A 17,673-nucleotide genomic window follows, 5' to 3' on the forward strand; every position below is an offset into this window, starting at 1 on the left:
ATGCTCAAGTGCATCCAGCCGTGAGTTATACATTAATGGGATGATGAATGGCACATTTTGCTCCTGTAATTATCACTAACCGTTTAAAATGAGTTACCTTTAGGTGGCGCGGAGTAATTATGGCTGAGCGTTGAAAAATCAAGTGGTTTGGGTGATCTGCCGTTACAGTTTTACAATTTGAGGGCAATTGTTAGAGGGCTTTCAAGTTTACTAAAATATGAGGATTACAGCAATCTATTGTGCACAGCTCAACGTGATTTTACTATTTGATGAGGGGGATGGGATACCGGGAAGACACTGGCCACCTTTGTCCGCCATTTTGGCTCAGGTTTTTCCAAAGATGCAATGGAAGCGCAAGCCTATAATTTGAGCCAGAATGGATGTTGTTTCTTATCCATCGACTACTAACTTTCGACTTTTCTAGCAAAACCAAATGAACGCTAGAGGGCGGTGGGTGGCAAAACTTTCGAGCAGACAAAGATGGCGGTACGGAAGAAAGACGGCGGCCCGAATGTAAAACATTTCGAAGCATCTGATACCGTCTCGCAGTTCGACAATGTCCGGGTTTGGCTGGGCAAGAATTATAAAAAGGTACCATTCGTTTATTTGTAACCAACGCGAACGGTCATTGAGATATTTGTGTGGGAATGGGAGACTCGAGGCTGGCAGGGAGAAAGGAGATGGGGAGAAATCCAGCTGTTTAAAATCCACAGTCTGACGCGTCTCAGACAATAGAAGATGCTGCATGCGCGTCTTGAGAAAAGTCTTAAGACGTGCTCAAGAATTGGCTTCATCTAAAATAGCTGATGTCGTTTTCACATCTCTGGCTAGTCATTTGACCTTATCTAATAGGTTTTTATGAATGACCTTTCTCTTTTATACAAGGAAAGGCCAGCTCGTGTAACGGGGCTGCGGTACTGGCAGCGCAAGCGCGTGAATCCAGATGTGCAGCCAAATCCGCCTCGCGCGCCGTGTATGTAAAAACAGCCATGTGTTACAGACGATGATAGATTCACAGTCAGATGTGAAGAATATTTTTTTCTCTTTTCAGTTGCAACAATTTACCCGTGGGAAGTACTTGATACACTGAAACAATGTGTGGGAACCGGCGATAGCGTGCAACAAAGTCCAATTTCCCCGTAAATGAAACACCTCAATTAGCATATGCATGAAATAGTCAAGGTGTTTCGTGTCTGATGTAAAGAAATTCCTTGCACATAAAACCTGTTTTTATGTAATGTTGTTCAAAACAATCCTAATTTTAATAAATGTATGTTTTTACATTTATGGAATAACCATTGCATAAATAATATAAAAATCAAAGGTTATGAATAAAGAAACATTAAATAAATGAATGAAAATTGAAACTAGAAATAAAAATATTCATCTAAATCATAAAATATATGTGCTGTCATGACAAACACAGGACTGATGCTGTAGAATACAGCCTTCCTTCTTTCACTTTTATGTCTTTTAAAAGAACTGATTTTAGCTTTTAAAATGTCAGGTGATGTTGATTGTGATAATTGTAGGTGTAGCAAGCATGTCCCTATTAGTGGTCGAGCAATAATGTGGCCAATGAAAAGTTTTGGATTAATTGCCTTGTAAAATCGTTTTTTGCATTTGCATTTTTCTAATTTCATATATTATATTATCAACATTAAATTTGAGTGAAAGGCTGAATTAACATTAATTTAAACACCACCGTATATGTAATTCAATTTAATGATTTGCAATGGTCACACAATTTACAAAAATAACACTTAATTAATAACATTAATGTTATTGGCTAATGCCGATATTATCAGAATGGTCCAATATTGACTGATTAATCTGCCTGCCTGCTTGATGCATTATATATATATTTATGTGTGTGTGTGTGTTCCTTTTATTGTGGTGTCTTGCGTCTAAAATGCTCTCTGTTTCTTTCTAGTATATTCAAGCAGAGCCCCCCACCAATAAATCTTTGTCAAGTCTGGTGGTTCAGCTGCTTCAGTTTCAGGAGGAAGTGTTTGGCCGGCATGTCAGCAACCCTCCCCTCACTAAACTACCGGTACTCACACAAGACTTCTTTCGTAATAGTATTGAATTGAATGCATTAAAATGATGAGCATTGTAGAGTGCTGATGAAGCTCTCCTCTCACCCTCAGATGAAGTGTTTTTTGGATTTCAAATCTGGAGGAGCTCTGTGTCATATTCTGGCTGCTGCCTACAAGTTCAAGAGTGATCAAGGATGGTAATGGTCCTCTCTTACCCTCTTTCACTTCTCTTTATTATTTAATTACCACAATAAAAACATACATTCTATAAATGTAATTATAGAATAAATAGAATAAAAGGTAACAATATTAGTCATTTTTATGTACAACAATATACAATTTGTAATTTGTTTTATATGTATAGATAGATAGATCTATCAAGTAAATTAAATATATATATTTGATTTTTTATCTCAAGTTAAATTGATTTGTATAATGCTTTTTACAATACACATCGTTTCAAAGCAGCTTTACATAATGCTATACTGTTATCTCTGTAGTGCATTAGTGCCTTACCATAACTTTAACAATTTTAGTACTGTGAATAAGCTATTACTCCAAATTCATGAAAAATGTTAACAAAAATATCCTAGAAAAACTGTAAAATATTCTTTCTTCTTCTGGACTATTTAAGTATCTATTCATTTAATATGTACATTTGCCATTCATTTGAGTGGCCTAATCAGCTAATCACATTTAACCTTATGATACACTTACCCGAAGAGTCGTGATTTGCCTCCCTCATGGTGTGAATTGGTCCTTATGCTCCTGAATACATTCTGCATGACATTTTTGCTGCATTTTAACTTTCAGTTAGTGTATTAGCAGTGATGTACTCATTCAGTGATTACAGACCAAAAATCTAATTAATACTCATTAGTTGTTCACTTCTGTATCCATCAGGAGGAGATTTGACTTCCAGAATCCTTCGAGAATGGACCGCAATGTTGAAATGTTCATGACTATAGAAAAGTCTTTGGTACAGGTGTGTATCAAACACACAATTTAACGCGAAAACACAGTTATCCAGTCAGATGAACATCACTTGTGGTCATGATATGGTTGGTATTTATTAGTATGTACATGGGTGAGGAGAAATATTGAATATTGATGTGTTTTTCTCTTTGTAGAATAACTGTTTGTCCCGACCTGTAATTTACCTGAGTTCAGAGATAGAGCCCAAGCTACTGGGAAAACTGAAGGACATCATCAAACGACACCAGGTACTTCCCAAAACTATTAGTTTTAGTCAGTACATAGGTTACTACATAGTTAGTACACACACACAGACACACACATATATATATATATATATAAAGAGAGAGTTATTTATTTATTTAAATATTTATTTAGTTATTATACAATAAAAGTTACAAAATAGTTTATACTACTGATAAGTATTAAAACAATCCTATTTTTATTTATAGCGGTATTTAATTTTTTTTTTTGCATCAGAATCATTGCATTGTTTTAAATTGACATAAGGTAAAAAATGTATTAAATATTTTATATATCACTCAGTTTTGTATGTAATACCATGTTTCTTTAAAGTCACTCAGGATCTAGAAATGTATGTGTGTTTGTAGGGGTCTGTGACTGAAGATAAGCTGTCCAGCTCTCATGTAGTGGTGCCTATTCCTGCTAGTCTGGAGGACGGTACGTTCTGTTGTGTTTTCGTAGTGTAAAAATATATTCACATACATGTGTAGGGTACAAGAGTGCTAAACACAAAGGTAAAAATTGTGCTTCCTCTGTTAAAAAAGGGAAAAAAAAAGGTTTTCAGTAGTAGCATTGTAATTGGTATATGTGTGCTTTTCAGAAGAGTGGGTTCGTCCTGTAATGAAGAGAGACAAACAGATGCTGCTACACTGGGGCTACTGGCCTGATAGGTGAGTTCGCACACACACATACACAAACACACAGAGTTCAGGTGTGTATGTGAATGCAGGATTAATGTGTTGTGTTCACGATGCAGTTATGACACATGGATCTCAGCCAGTGAGGTGGAGGCTGCTGTGGAGGATCCGCCCACTGCTGAGAAACCCAGGAAGGTTAGAAACCCCCCCCCCTTACCTCTCTCCATCTGTCTCCGATCCTTTACCTCTCTTCTTCTTTGTCTCTTTTGTCTTGCACATGCTCTTTCCATCTTTCGTGTTTTTTTGCAATATCACTAATTAGCAAATGGTTATCTGAGAAATTCAGCCATTTATCACCTGACTGTAAGTTTATGTACATGTAGGTCCATGCCAAGTGGATTCTGGACCTAGATCAGTTTAACGAGTGGATGAATGAGGAAGACTATGAGTTGGGAGAAGGAGGACCGAGGAGGAAGAGAATTTCAGCAAAGACCCTCACAGATGAAGTGAGCGCTCCAGATGAAAGGAGGGATAAAAAGCCCAGCAGTGCCAAAAAAAGGAAGCGCTCCCCATCTCCATCTCCTACCCCTCCACCACAAGAAAGCAAGAAGAAAAACACCAAGAAAGGGTATTTTTATTACTGGAAACAGTGGCATTTGTTGCAGAGAATTTCTGGAAATATTTTTATTTTAATGTTATTTTTTTAGTTTTTTTTTTAAAATGCTTTAAATGCTTGAACTGCTCTGGGTGTATGTTCACTACTGTGTGTACACTTTAATGGATTAAATGCAGAGCACAAATTCCGAGTATGGGTCACCATACTTGGCCACACACCAACTTCCCTTTCCCCCCTTCCCCCTTAAATGTGAACCTCTTTCTGTGTCTTTGTATGGACCTCTGTGTGTGTTTTCAGGCCCACTACTCCCTACACTAAGTCCAAACGAGGACAGAGAGAGGAAGAACAGGAAGATTTGACGAAAGATTTAGATGAACCCTCACCTGTGCCTGCAGTGGAGGAAGCAACACTACCTAAAACTGGTACATTCACACACATTGTTTTTACCTAACGAGTTAGTCTAGACTGTGTGTAATCTTGATATTTGTGTGTGTAGTGACTAAGAAGGACTCAGATTCTACTCCAGTGAAAGGAGGCACTATGACTGACCTGGGTATGTGTCTACAGTAGTGTCTGTCTCTAACACATCTGCCATTCAAACTAACCGAAAGGTGAAGTGTGTTCAAGTTTATTTGTATAGCGCTTTTTACGATGCAAATCGTTGCAAAGCAGCTCTACAGGAAATTAAGTTTCCACAATATATTTATATATTGCAGAAACTTAATATATTTAACTTATGGCAAAATTTGGTAATTCTGTATGTTGTCTGAGCGTTGGCATCCTCTGAGGTCCTCTGAGGGGTTGGCATTATCTTTTCTCAGGTGTTCGGTCATCTCAGATCATTTAAGGGTTGGATCCAGACTGAAGCTTCTGTAATTCCTAGTTACCATGGGATGTTAATGTTAAAGAATAATAATGTACATTTGATCAGATATAACTGCAGTACAAGATTATAAGATGCATTATGTGAATGCTTGGCTAAAGAGATGTCTTTAATCTAGATTTAAACAGATAGAGTGTGTCTGAACCCCGAACGTTATCAGGAAGGCTATTCCAGAGTTTGGGAGCCAAATGTGAAAAAGCTCTACCTCCTTTAGTGGACTTTGCTATCCTAGGTACTACCAAAAGTCCAGAGTTTTGCGACCTTAGGGAGCGGGTTGGATTGTAGCGTGGTAGAAGACAAGTTAGGTACGCAGGAGCTAAACCATTTAGGGCCTTAAAGGCAAGTAATAATATTTTGTAAATGATACGGAACTGAATAGGTAGCCAGTGCAGAGACTGTAAAATTGGGGTAATATGATCATATTTTCTTGACCTGGTAAGGACTCTAGCCGCTGCATTTTGGACTATCTGTAGCTTGTTTATTGAAGATGCAGGACAACCACCTAGCAGTGCATTACAATAGTCCAGTCTAGAGGTCATGAATGCATGAACTAGCTTTTCTGCATCAGAAACAGGTAGCATGTTTCGAAGCTTGGCAATGTTTCTAAGATGGAAGAATGCTGTTTTTGTAACATGGGAAATATGATTTTCAAAAGACTATTTTTGTCTAATATAACACCCAGATTTTTTACTTTAAAGGACATAACAGTACGAATTTAATAGGAGGAAATTATTGGTCATCCAATTTTTTTTATTTTTTACACAATCTATTATTCCCGTATTTTCTAATAATATTACCAAGGGGCAACATGTATATTGAAAATAGCAGAGGACCTAGGACAGATCCTTGTGGTACTCCATACTTTACTGATGATAATTGAGATGACTCCCCATTTAAATGAACAAAGTGGTAGCGATCGGACAGCTAGGATCTAAACCATCTTAAAACCTACCCTTGAATACCAGTATAGTTTTGTAATCAATCTATGAGTATGTCATGTGTCATAGTGTCGAACGCAGCACTAAGATCAAGTAATACATGCAGCCTTGGTCTGACGCAAGAAGCAAGTCATTTGTAATTTTAACAAGTGCAGATTCTGTGCTATGGTGAGGCCTGAAACCTGACTGAAATTCTTCATAGAGATCATTTTTTTGCAAGAAGGAGCACAATTGAGCAGACACAGCTTTTTCTAAAACTTTTAGACATAAACAGAAGATTTGAAATGGGTCTGTAATTTGCCAGTTCACTAGGATCTAGTTTTTGGTTTCTTAATAAGAGGCTTAATAACCGCCAGCTTGAATGGTTTTGGGACGTGACCTAAAGATAACGATGAGTTAATAATATTGAGAAGCGGCTCTTCTGCTACAGGTAGCAACTCCTTCAGTAGTTTAGTGGGTACAGGATCTAATAAACACGTTGTTGCTTTAGATGTACTGATGAGTTTATTTAGCTCTTCCTGTCCTACAGTTGTAAAGCACTGCAGTTTTTCTTTGGGTGCGATGAATGAAGCTGAAATACTAGACGCAGTAGAATATACATTTGTTATTGTATTTCTGATGTTATCTATTTTATCAGTGAAGAAATTCATAAAGTCATTACTATTAAACTGTGAGGGAATATTTAGATCGGGTGGCGTGTGTTTATTTGTTAATCTAGCCACTGTGCTAAATAAAAACCTTGGATTGTTTTGGTTATTATCTATGAGTTTGTGGATATGCTCTACCCTGGCAGCTTTTAGAGCCTGTCTATAGCTGGACATACTGTTTTTCCATGCAATTCTAAAAACTTCTAAGTTAGTTTTTCTCCATTTGCGCTCAAGATTACGAGTTTCTTTCTTGAGAGAATGGTTATAACTGTTGTACCATGGCACAGTACGTTTTTATCTAACCTTTTTCAGTTTGAGGGGGGCAACAGCTTCTAATATATTAGAGAAGATAGTGCCCATGTTGCTAGTCATTTCGTCTAGTTCATGTGTATTTATGGGTACACAGAGCAGTTGAGATAAATCAGGCAGGTTATTTGTGAATCTGTCTTTGGTGGCTGGAACAATAGTTCTGCCCGGACGATAACGCGGAGCCATATAACTAATATCAGTAATACGCAGCATGCACGATACAAGGAAATGATCAGTAACATCATCATTTTGAGGTACGATATCTATATCGGTAAGATCAATTCCATGCAATATAATTAAATCAAGCGTATGATTAAAACGATGAGTGGGCCCGGTGACATTTTGCTTGACTCCAAAAGAGTTTATCATGTCAGTAAACGCAAGTCCTAACGCATCATTTGTATTATCAACGTGAATGTTAAAATCTCCGAAAATCTCCTTTATCAACATTAACAGTAGTAGTTAATTAACATTAACACAGTAGCCAGAGCAAGAGATAGGAGAGATTTCTTTTGCATATCTAACAGTGTAACATTAAGCAGAAGTATTTCAAATGAGTTAAACCTCCTGTATCCTGTTTTCTGAATATCACTATATATTGTTGCAACACCGCCGCCACGACCAGTCTGACAGGGCTCATGTTTATAACAGTAGCTTGGTGGAGTAGACTCATTTAGACCAATATATTAATTTGGTTTTAGCCAGGTTCAGTCAGGCAGAGTATCAAAAGGATTATCTGTGATCATTTCATTTACAATAACTGCTTTGGGTGCGAGTGATCTAATGTTTAGGAGCCCAAGCTTTAAAAATTGTTTTTGTTCATTTATTTTGCGTTTTTCTGGTTTAATCACGATCAGATTTTTTTCTAGATCCTGCATTAAATTTATATTTTGACCTCGCTATTCGGGGAACAGACACAGTCTGTATAGATTAACGCAAGTACTTCTGTCATTTAAGTGAGTAGAACAAAAGCCATCATAGCAGTTATTTGAGAATTAGCTTACTAGTCAGATGGAGTGACTAGTGTGCACCAAGTGGAATTGCAAAAATAGAGGATGTCACCAAACAGCTGTCTGTGCACAGAAGAGCAGCAATATGAGGAAGCATTTTAACATAAAAAGTGCACACTTCATCTTTCTGTGCTAATTAACACTGTTTTTTTTTTTCTTGTAACATAAAGTATAAGTATATGTGCAAAATAACTATGTTTTTCTACTATCACACCTAGATGAGCAAGAGGATGAATCAATGGAGACTGTAGGGAAGGTATAGCAGCAAAGATACAAACCACATTTCACAGTATTTCTGCTCACATTTCTTCATGTTTAGTTTTAAATATACTGCTGGATTTGAGACCAAATAATAGTTTAATGAGATTTTAATGTATTAATTAAAATTTACATTTATTTAAATAATACATTAAAATGCATGTGTTAATTTGTTGTTATTTAATTCGTTAATTAATTAATTATCAACTATTTTTATTTTTTATTTTTACACAAATTAAAGTATCTTAAAAATTGGGAAAGAAAAGATTAATTTAAAAATAAAAAAAATGTTTAGACATTTTTTAGTATTTCAAGTTGCCATTAACTCGTGATTTAATGCCATGATTTGATTGGTGACCTTAAAATAATACAATATTTTCAATAGTTAAATTAATCTTCACATTTTGAAAATTTAGACTAAGACTAGATTATCAATATAGTGAAATCCCACTGTATTTCCTGAGCAGTTTTAATGGTTAGCTATGTGTTTGTGTGTTTCTAGGAAGAAGAAGAAGGTTCTCCAAGTGTGAAAGGAGAACCGGTGAAGGGTTCGGACCTTCATGAGGATAATGTCACTGAACAGACCCATCATATCATTATCCCTAGCTATGCTGCTTGGTTTGACTATAACAGGTACTGTGACTACACACAACTTTAAAACTTATTCTGATCAAGATCAACCATTTAAATTGGAAGTGATTGTTTTCTCATGAGAGAAAAATCTAGAGTCACAACAGTCTGAATGTAACAGTCTGTTTCTGTCTCTTTTAGTGTCCATGCAATAGAGCGCAGAGCACTGCCTGAGTTTTTCAATGGGAAAAACAAGTCAAAGACTCCTGAAATGTAAGAATATCTGTTGGTGAACATTCACACAAAGACTGATTTGAACTTAAATATGTCTTCTGACCTTTATTGATTAGCTTTATCCACTCTGTTTCTACTTTACACTTTGCTGTGTGACAGTTATCTGGCATATCGCAACTTCATGATCGACACATACAGACTGAACCCACAGGAGTATTTGACCTCCACAGCCTGCCGTAGGAACCTGGCTGGAGATGTTTGTGCCATTATGAGGTCTGGGAAAAAAAAGAAATCTCTAAAATGCCTATATGTTGATGTTATATATGTATTTTTCTTTACAACTTTTATGCATTTTGAGTTTGAAATTTTATGTATGTCAAAAGGGTCCATGCATTCCTGGAACAGTGGGGCTTAATTAACTATCAGGTGGATTCAGAGAGTCGGCCCACTCCCATGGGGCCTCCACCCACCTCACACTTTCATGTGTTGGCAGATACTCCATCAAGTCTGGTACCACTACAGCCTAAAGCATCCCAGGTAAAGTGCAGCTATTCCTGCTACAGGTGTGATCTCACAGATTTTTGAAGTCAATACCTTCATCACGAGCTGAAGACATTAACATATTAACCAAGAAAAATGTTAAATAAAACATTTAATTTGATTGACAGCCTTATTATTTTTTTTCTGAGTAAATTTTTGTCTATATTCACTTTATTGGTTATCTAAGCTCTTTGTTGTTCTTCCCTCTAGACTTCATCCTCTCAACAGATTCTGTCATTCCCAGACAAAGTAAAGGACAAACCAGCTGACTTGCAGAACTTTGGGTTGAGGACAGATGTGTACAGTAAGAAGAGTGGCCCAACTAAAGTAAGAGCCGCACATCACATATAGGGCAGAGAGAATAGGAGAATATTTTGAAGAATGAAGATAATTCTGAGTGCTATGAGAGAAATTAAGGACCCTCTTCTGTCTTTCCACAGACTAAAAATGCTGCCAGTGCCACTCGGGAATGGACAGACCAGGAGACGCTGCTACTGCTGGAGGTACAATAATATAAAATGTGCATATAAAATGATCTTTGCATTTTTTTATTTGTCACAATTTTTAAACATTATTTTCACTACTGTTCAAAAGTTTGGGGTTGGTAAGTTTTGCAATATTTTTAAAAGAGGTCTTTTATGCTCACCAAGGCTGCATTAATTTAATTAAAAAAATACAATAAAAATTTAAAATATTATTACAATTTAAAATAATGTTTCTATGCTAATATATTTTAAAATGTAATTTATTCCTGTGATGGCAAAGCTGAATTTCAGCAGCCATTACTCCAGTCTTCAGTGTCTCATGATTCTTCAGAAATCATTTTAATTTGCTGATTTGGTGCTCAAGAAACATTTATTTATAATTTACAACAGCTAAGTATTTTTGTGGAACTGTGGTACATGTTTTAGGATTCTTTGATAAATAGAAAGTTTTGAATTAGAATTATTTGAAATATAACAAGTCTTTAATGTCACTTTTTTGATCCTTTTATTCCCTGAAAAGTAATTATTAAAAAAAAGTCTTACTGACTTCAAACTTTTTGAACAGTAGTGTAAACTTGACTTAATGATTCCTATTTGTTCTCAGGGTCTAGAGATGTATAAAGATGACTGGAATAAAGTATCGGAGCACGTGGGAAGCCGTACTCAGGATGAGTGCATCCTCCACTTCCTGCGTCTACCGATCGAAGACCCCTACCTAGAGGACAGCTCCTCCTCCCTGGGCCCTCTGGCCTATCAGCCGGTTCCGTTCAGTCAGGCGGGGAATCCTGTCATGAGTACTGTGGCATTCCTGGCCTCTGTGGTTGACCCTCGAGTGGCCTCCGCTGCAGCTAAATCTGCACTTGGTGAGAAGTTACGATATTAAAGTGATAGTTCACACACAAATAAAAATCAGCATCTAATTACTCTCAAAATGACTAACTGTAGGAAATTTTCTTCTTTTTTCGGTGTACAAAAATTGTAAGAAATGTGGAGGCTGTCAATCTTGTGTTTTGTGTTTTTTTTACATGAACATCATATTTCTATTCTTTCTCAGAGGAGTTTTCTCGAATGAAGGAGGAGGTCCCAGCTGCGTTAGTGGAAGCACATGTGCGTCGAGTGGAGGAGGCGGCCAGAGCAAGTGGGAGGCCAGACCCTCTCTATGGCCTGGAGGGCAGCGGCATCGCAGGAACCGGCCTTGAAGATTCTGACAAACCCTGTAAGTGAACAAACTTTTTTGCTTGTTTGATGCTTTTTGGAGCATAGTGAGGAAGGAAATAACTGTACGTTTTTGTTTCAGCTGAGGATGGAAGTGAAGAGAATAAGAGCAGTGATGGTCAATCTAGCCAAGATAAAAGAGACAATAAGGTAATTGTGCATAACAAATAAAACATGTATAGTGGACTCCAAATGTCTAGATTGCATTGAAAATATGGAATTAAAATCTCATTTAAACTGAGAAGTAAATAGAATGTCTTATGATTTTGTATATATATATATACATATATATATATATATATATATATATATATATATATATATATATATATACACATATACTACCATTGAAAAGATGTGGTTGGATGTTCAAATGTTTTTGGAAGAAGGCTGCATTAAAATAGTAAAATTAGTAATATGTTTAAATATTATTATTACAATTTAAAAAATTACAGCAGCCATTACTCCAGTCTTCAGTGTCACACGATCCTTCAGAAATCATTGTAATATGCTGATTTGGTGCTCAGGAAACATTTCTTGTTATTATCAATGTTGAAAACGGTTGTGCTCTTTCATGTTTTGTTGAGATTTATGATATTTTCCTAATAGTAACACATGCAAAACTATGTCTGTGAAATTTTAGGAGAGCAAAGATGGAGCCAGTGAGGAGGAAGAAAAACAAGGAGAGAACGGCAAGAAAGAGGAAGAGAGAGTGAGAGAAGGGGAGACAGAGAGAGAGACGGAGAAAACAGACTCAGAAATGGGTGTGTTACAGCAATAAAATGCATGTGTTGCACAAAAAATATTACCTTTATTATTATTTATAATATAATTTTAAATGCAAATATTAAAAGATGCAGCTATACTAATGCATTATTTGTAAAAACTGCAGTACAAAAAACATCTGCCACTATGTGTGTTATTTTCATAAGCAGTTAAATTTACAAAATGACTTACTTGAACTCTGCAATCTCTGCTGAAGTCGATGGTGAGAAGGAGAAAGAACAGAAGGAGGGATCAGAAGAGGGTCAGAGGGATGGAGAGAGTGAGGGAGAGAAGAAAGCAAAGGTGGAGAGAGATGTAGGAGAGGGAAACTTGGCCACCGCCGCTGCTTCTGCACTCGCTGCTGCTGCCGTGAAAGCTAAGGTGTGTGAAAAGGTGATATCATGGTGAGAAAACAAACAACGTTCCTGCTAATTAAACACTGAACATTGTATTCTTTCTATTTAGCACTTGGCAGCAGTAGAGGAAAGGAAGATCAAGTCTCTGGTGGCTCTGCTGGTAGAGACCCAGATGAAGAAACTGGAGATCAAACTCAGACACTTTGAAGAGCTGGAAACCATCATGGACAGAGAGAGAGAGGCAGTAAGGCAACATGGAGAATTAATTATTATTTGAAATCAATATATTTACATTCAGTGGTTTGTCAAGTTCATTTAATTATAGTTTTATATTCAGGATAAAGAATGCGCTTTGTTTTCGCATTAATGTAAACAAAGCTGATTACGTAGATTTTTTTGCACATCCAAAACCAATATGATATTTCATGAGGAACAGACAGAAATCAAAGTCATTATTCACTAAAAATCTTAATATTTTTAGGAAAAGTGTTCCTTTAATTGAAAATGAATATGTATATTGTGTTTGTAGCTGGAGTATCAGAGGCAGCAGCTTCTTGCTGATCGTCAGTCGTTTCATATGGAGCAGCTGAAGTATGCAGAGATGAGAGCCCGACAGCAACACTTCCAGCAGATCCAACACCAGCACCATAGCAACCAGCCTGCCAATCAGTCTGGCAGTACTCCATCTGTACCCCACCAGCCCGTCACCAACGCCTCTGCCCCGCCCCCAACACAAAGCCCCGCCTCCGTGAGCACCCCTAATGCCCACAGTGAAGCTCCTCCACCTGTATCTCACAGTTCTCCCCCCACCAACGCACAGACAGGATCAGCGCATGGTAATGACATAGAAACATACACATGTAAACACACTAAGTACCTGTCCAGTAGGTACAGTTCCTTTACCAACCCCAGTTTGGGTAACTTTGACATAATGTAATGTTTCATACACTTTTCTTTGCATTTTTATATCAAGATTATCCTATTTAAATCCATGTGATATATAAGTTAGGTCAAAATCAAAAAATAGTCTGATTATATTACCTAAAATGTGTAATATAATGGATTATGTTACTAACTACAATTTTTGTCATGTAATTTGGAATCAGTAACTGATTACAATTTGTAAATAATCTACCCAGCTCTGTATATTTTTTCTCTTTTTTATGTAATTTATTCCAGCTATAGCAAAACTGAATTTTCATCAGTCATTACTCCAGTCTTCAGTGTCACATGATTCTTCAAAAATAATTTTAATATGCTTGTTTGGTGCTGATTATAAATGTTGAAAACAGTTGGGCTGCTTAATTATTTGTGGAAATTATGGTACTTTTTTTAAGATTCGTTGATGAAAATAAAATTCAAAAGAATTGCATTTATTTAAATATTTCTGTAAAACTATGTAAAACTTTTTTTTTACTTTCTCAGTTAAAGTATTAATTTATTTCAAATATATTGCTGACTGAAAATCTTTGACTGAATGGTGGGCTATTTGCTCTTACAGTGATTCGATTTAAATATTTACTGAATGATCATCATGAAATCTCAAATTTGGTCACAGTTCGGTGTGATTCAGTGATTTTGCGATGAACTGAAATAGCTCAAAAAATTTGGTTTACAAATGTTTACTAAAATCAGACTCACATCATTCACAGTTTTTTTATATATATTAATATTTTTATATTATTTGTATTTATATGAACTTGTAATGTAAATATTGTATAATTGTCTAATAGATTTGTTTTGTTTATCTTTTTTACTCCAGAATCCAGCACTCCACTACCAGGGGATTCTCTCTATCCAAATGCCCCTGTGCCTCCAACACAGTAAAAGAAATGGTGAGATTTAAAGGGGATCAATGATTCCAGAGAATAAAAGGAAGGAGATTAGATAGAAAGCAAAAGATACAGAGATAAAGGGAGCAACATCTTCTTTTTTGTCACTTGCATCATTTTTGGGAGAAAATGATATAAATGAATTCTTGCCAGCATCTTGAACATGACATGATTCAAAATAAATAGCTAAAGCTAAACACAGATAACCTTAAACGGACTGACAAGAAAAAAAACTTAAACCCAAATCCCTGTTAATACCCAACAAAAGTACTCTTGACCCAAACAGCCTGCATTCAAGTACCAGGCACAAGGCTCAATATACCCTTGTCCGTCCTCCATTTTCAGTAACATCTCTTAACTTTGAGCCAAACTACAGGATCCAGGATACCTGTGATCTGCACTCCAGAAGCATCTCAATGTACTTTAGGTACTCAAATGGAAACAAACATACAAAAGAAAACCAAGAACAAATTGCACTTTTAGAATGTTTCCTGAATCTTACTTTTTGGAGGGTCAAAATTAAGTCAAAATTAGCCCTGACTTAATGTCTTCTTTTAGCAACATTCTTTTTATCACTTAATCTTTGTATTTGTCTCATAGAAGCACTCGATTTGGAGTAAGTCCGAAGAGAAACTTGACTTTGTTATTGTTACTTTGTATGCGTGCGTGTGAATGTCGGTTTTGCTTTTGGGACAATGTGAACGCTTCAGTGGTTTGGCCTGTTTTTATGTATAATTAGATTTTAGCATGATATAAAAGAGACAACAAATTAGTATTAAATCTGTTTACTTTGTCTCTGACAACATGTACTGTAAACCTGGAAATCATGTCATCAGTAATTGATGTTTGCATGTTATCTTTTGGGTATGTGTGCACGTCATTGCCACAAAATATCATAAGTTACTCTACATTTCTAACAGGTGAACATAGCCGTTTCATTCTCATTGCAATGCTTATGAGAATACTTAAATATTGGAGTGTATGATTAAACGACAATGAAAAAACAATGGGAAACGCAGCAAGGAATCATATTGGTTCCTTAACTCAAATAGAGTTGAATCAATCATTTTAGTGAGATCATATCGCACATTTTAATAATCAGTGTTCATGCCAGAACTGATCTTTCAGTTCAGATTGTTAACCCTTGTGTGTCAATTTTAAAAAGTTGCACAGAGGCCCTCAGGGGACAAAAATGTCCATTTTAAAAACAGTCATAAAAATATTATAGTAATATTTTTTCTGCTTTCACAGACATTGATCATTTCCCAGCACCTGTCCTGATCATAACTACCAAAAATGTAGTCATTTTCATGATTTTAACCCTTAGAATGCTAGTTTGTTTACATAATGCCATTGGTGTTCATGAAAAAATATATATTTTACTAAGTATATGTTATTGATTATTACAGTATTGGATCAGGGTTGTTATGTTTACTAAAACTAAAATCATTTGAAAGATGTTTTCATCAGTTGAAATCAAATAAACCTCAACTAAAATGAACTAAAATACAATCCAGAATTTTATGCTTGATGGCACTGGGATTAAATATTGCTGTTTTAATCGGTTTCGATGGGGACATTTATGAGTGTAACTCATTTTTATTCCTAGAGTAAAATATATTTCTGAAAGGGAATGAGGGTAAAATATTACAATTCCAATAAAAATACACATTTTTGACATATTTCAGCATTTATGCTGTTTGCATTAAACAGCCTAAATGATAAAAAAAAATCACACAAGGACACACAAGGGTTAAAGAACGTGTTGTGTATGCGTGTGTGTGTGTTTGTGTGTGCGGGTGTATCTGGGTGTTTTAGTAACAGGCCAAACCCACAGAAAGTATTTACGACATGAAGGAAAGCCGTTTTGTTTTACAAATTAGTGGCAACTACCTGAGTAGAGACAAGGGATTTTAAAGTTACGTTTGCAGCTGTGGTCTGTGTATCTCATATCTTCATATTGTAACTGTCCTATTTTTGTATTTTTATATGTTTCTTTACACGAATGATGTAATGCTGTTATCATATTATACATGTCTGTAATGTTTCCTTCTCTTTTTGACTGTGGATGTTGTCGTATTATTGACATGTTCATGTAAAAGTGTCAGTCGCTTTATACGATGAAGCTGGACTCTTTGTGTGTGTGTGTGTGTGTGTGTGTGTGGTGTGCATGCACTCTTTGATTTGCCACACATCTTTTTGTATGTACGTATGTTTGTTTTTTATTTTAATTTACATTAATTTGCCATGTTTCCAGACTACACATGCTAGTAGTGATGGATGTAAAAATCTGCCAAGATCAGAATTGACAAACTCATACACTCCCGCTGTGATAGCCCTGCAGTTTATATCCTCACACATATATGTGGATACACACATATGCAGTATTACTAACAGAACAGATTCACATCAACCTCAGTTTTGCACGACTCCATTACGATTTCCATCCAGTGTTGAAAATGTCATTCGATCAGTTTGCTCAGCTCTTTGGTCTTTGTCTTTTACATTGTAGTGGCATAAGTAGTTGTCGTTTTTTTAATTTTTACATTTTGTTTATACTTTTTTTAATGGTGAAAGCTGGTAACCATTGCATTGAGATGTGTGTGAATGTTTGAAGATGTTCAGTTCGTCCTTTGAGGAGATGTAGCAGGAGCCGTCTAGCACCTGTTTGACTAATGGATCGATTTTGGTTTCAAAAATACTGAATGGTTCTGCACAATAAAAGACATCATCAGTGATATGAGCTGTGTGAAGAGTTCTGTGTGAATAAAAGCCCATCTGTTATTGCTGATTAAAAGAAGAGTTCAACATTTAGCATTCTAGAAATTTGAAAAAATATTTCAGTTGTACAAAAAGAAGCACTCAAGTTTATCATGAACGCGCCCAGTTTAAACTTGGAGGAAAAAGAAAGCAGAATTATCAGTAAATAATCTTAATCAGTATATTATTCATTCACTAATTGGCAATACTTAGCTTTCAGACTCAAATAGAGTTGAATCAATCATTTTAGTGAGATCATATCGCACATTTTAGTAATCAGTGTTCATGCCAGAACTGATCTTTCAGTTCAGATTGTTAACCCTTGTGTGTCAATTTTAAAAAGTTACTCAAAGGCCCTCG

At 36.0% G+C, this 17,673-nt stretch overlaps 1 protein-coding gene across 1 annotated transcript; it reads left to right on the forward strand.

The window, feature by feature from the left end:
- Positions 1 to 458: 458 nt before the first annotated feature.
- On the forward strand, positions 459 to 17,292 carry LOC306879588 (SWI/SNF complex subunit SMARCC2-like). Its single transcript, XM_079432643.1, has 26 exons — positions 459 to 591; positions 1,934 to 2,053; positions 2,151 to 2,236; positions 2,943 to 3,024; positions 3,170 to 3,262; positions 3,626 to 3,695; positions 3,859 to 3,928; positions 4,015 to 4,090; positions 4,279 to 4,523; positions 4,809 to 4,933; positions 5,008 to 5,064; positions 8,517 to 8,554; positions 9,059 to 9,189; positions 9,328 to 9,399; positions 9,520 to 9,633; positions 9,744 to 9,897; positions 10,111 to 10,227; positions 10,341 to 10,403; positions 10,990 to 11,248; positions 11,440 to 11,601; positions 11,683 to 11,750; positions 12,244 to 12,364; positions 12,583 to 12,746; positions 12,831 to 12,965; positions 13,251 to 13,557; positions 14,484 to 17,292. Exons 1-26 carry the CDS (start codon positions 481 to 483, stop codon positions 14,546 to 14,548), a joined length of 3,105 nt encoding a protein of 1,034 aa, XP_079288769.1. The 5' UTR covers positions 459 to 480; the 3' UTR covers positions 14,549 to 17,292.
- Positions 17,293 to 17,673: the final 381 nt, after the last annotated feature.

This window comes from Barbus barbus (genome assembly GCF_936440315.1).
Source record: "Barbus barbus genome assembly, chromosome: 13".
In the NCBI taxonomy this organism is placed as follows: Eukaryota; Metazoa; Chordata; class Actinopteri; order Cypriniformes; family Cyprinidae; genus Barbus; species Barbus barbus.

Bases quoted from the DNA above. Each gene is read 5' to 3' on its own strand.
- LOC306879588 (XM_079432643.1), top strand. From the start codon at position 481: ATGGCGGTACGGAAGAAAGACGGCGGCCCGAATGTAAAACATTTCGAA. The intron at 3,263-3,625 runs GTACTTCCCAAA...GTGTGTTTGTAG, and splicing joins ACATCATCAAACGACACCAG to GGGTCTGTGACTGAAGATAA. The intron at 10,404-10,989 runs GTACAATAATAT...ATTTGTTCTCAG, and splicing joins AGACGCTGCTACTGCTGGAG to GGTCTAGAGATGTATAAAGA.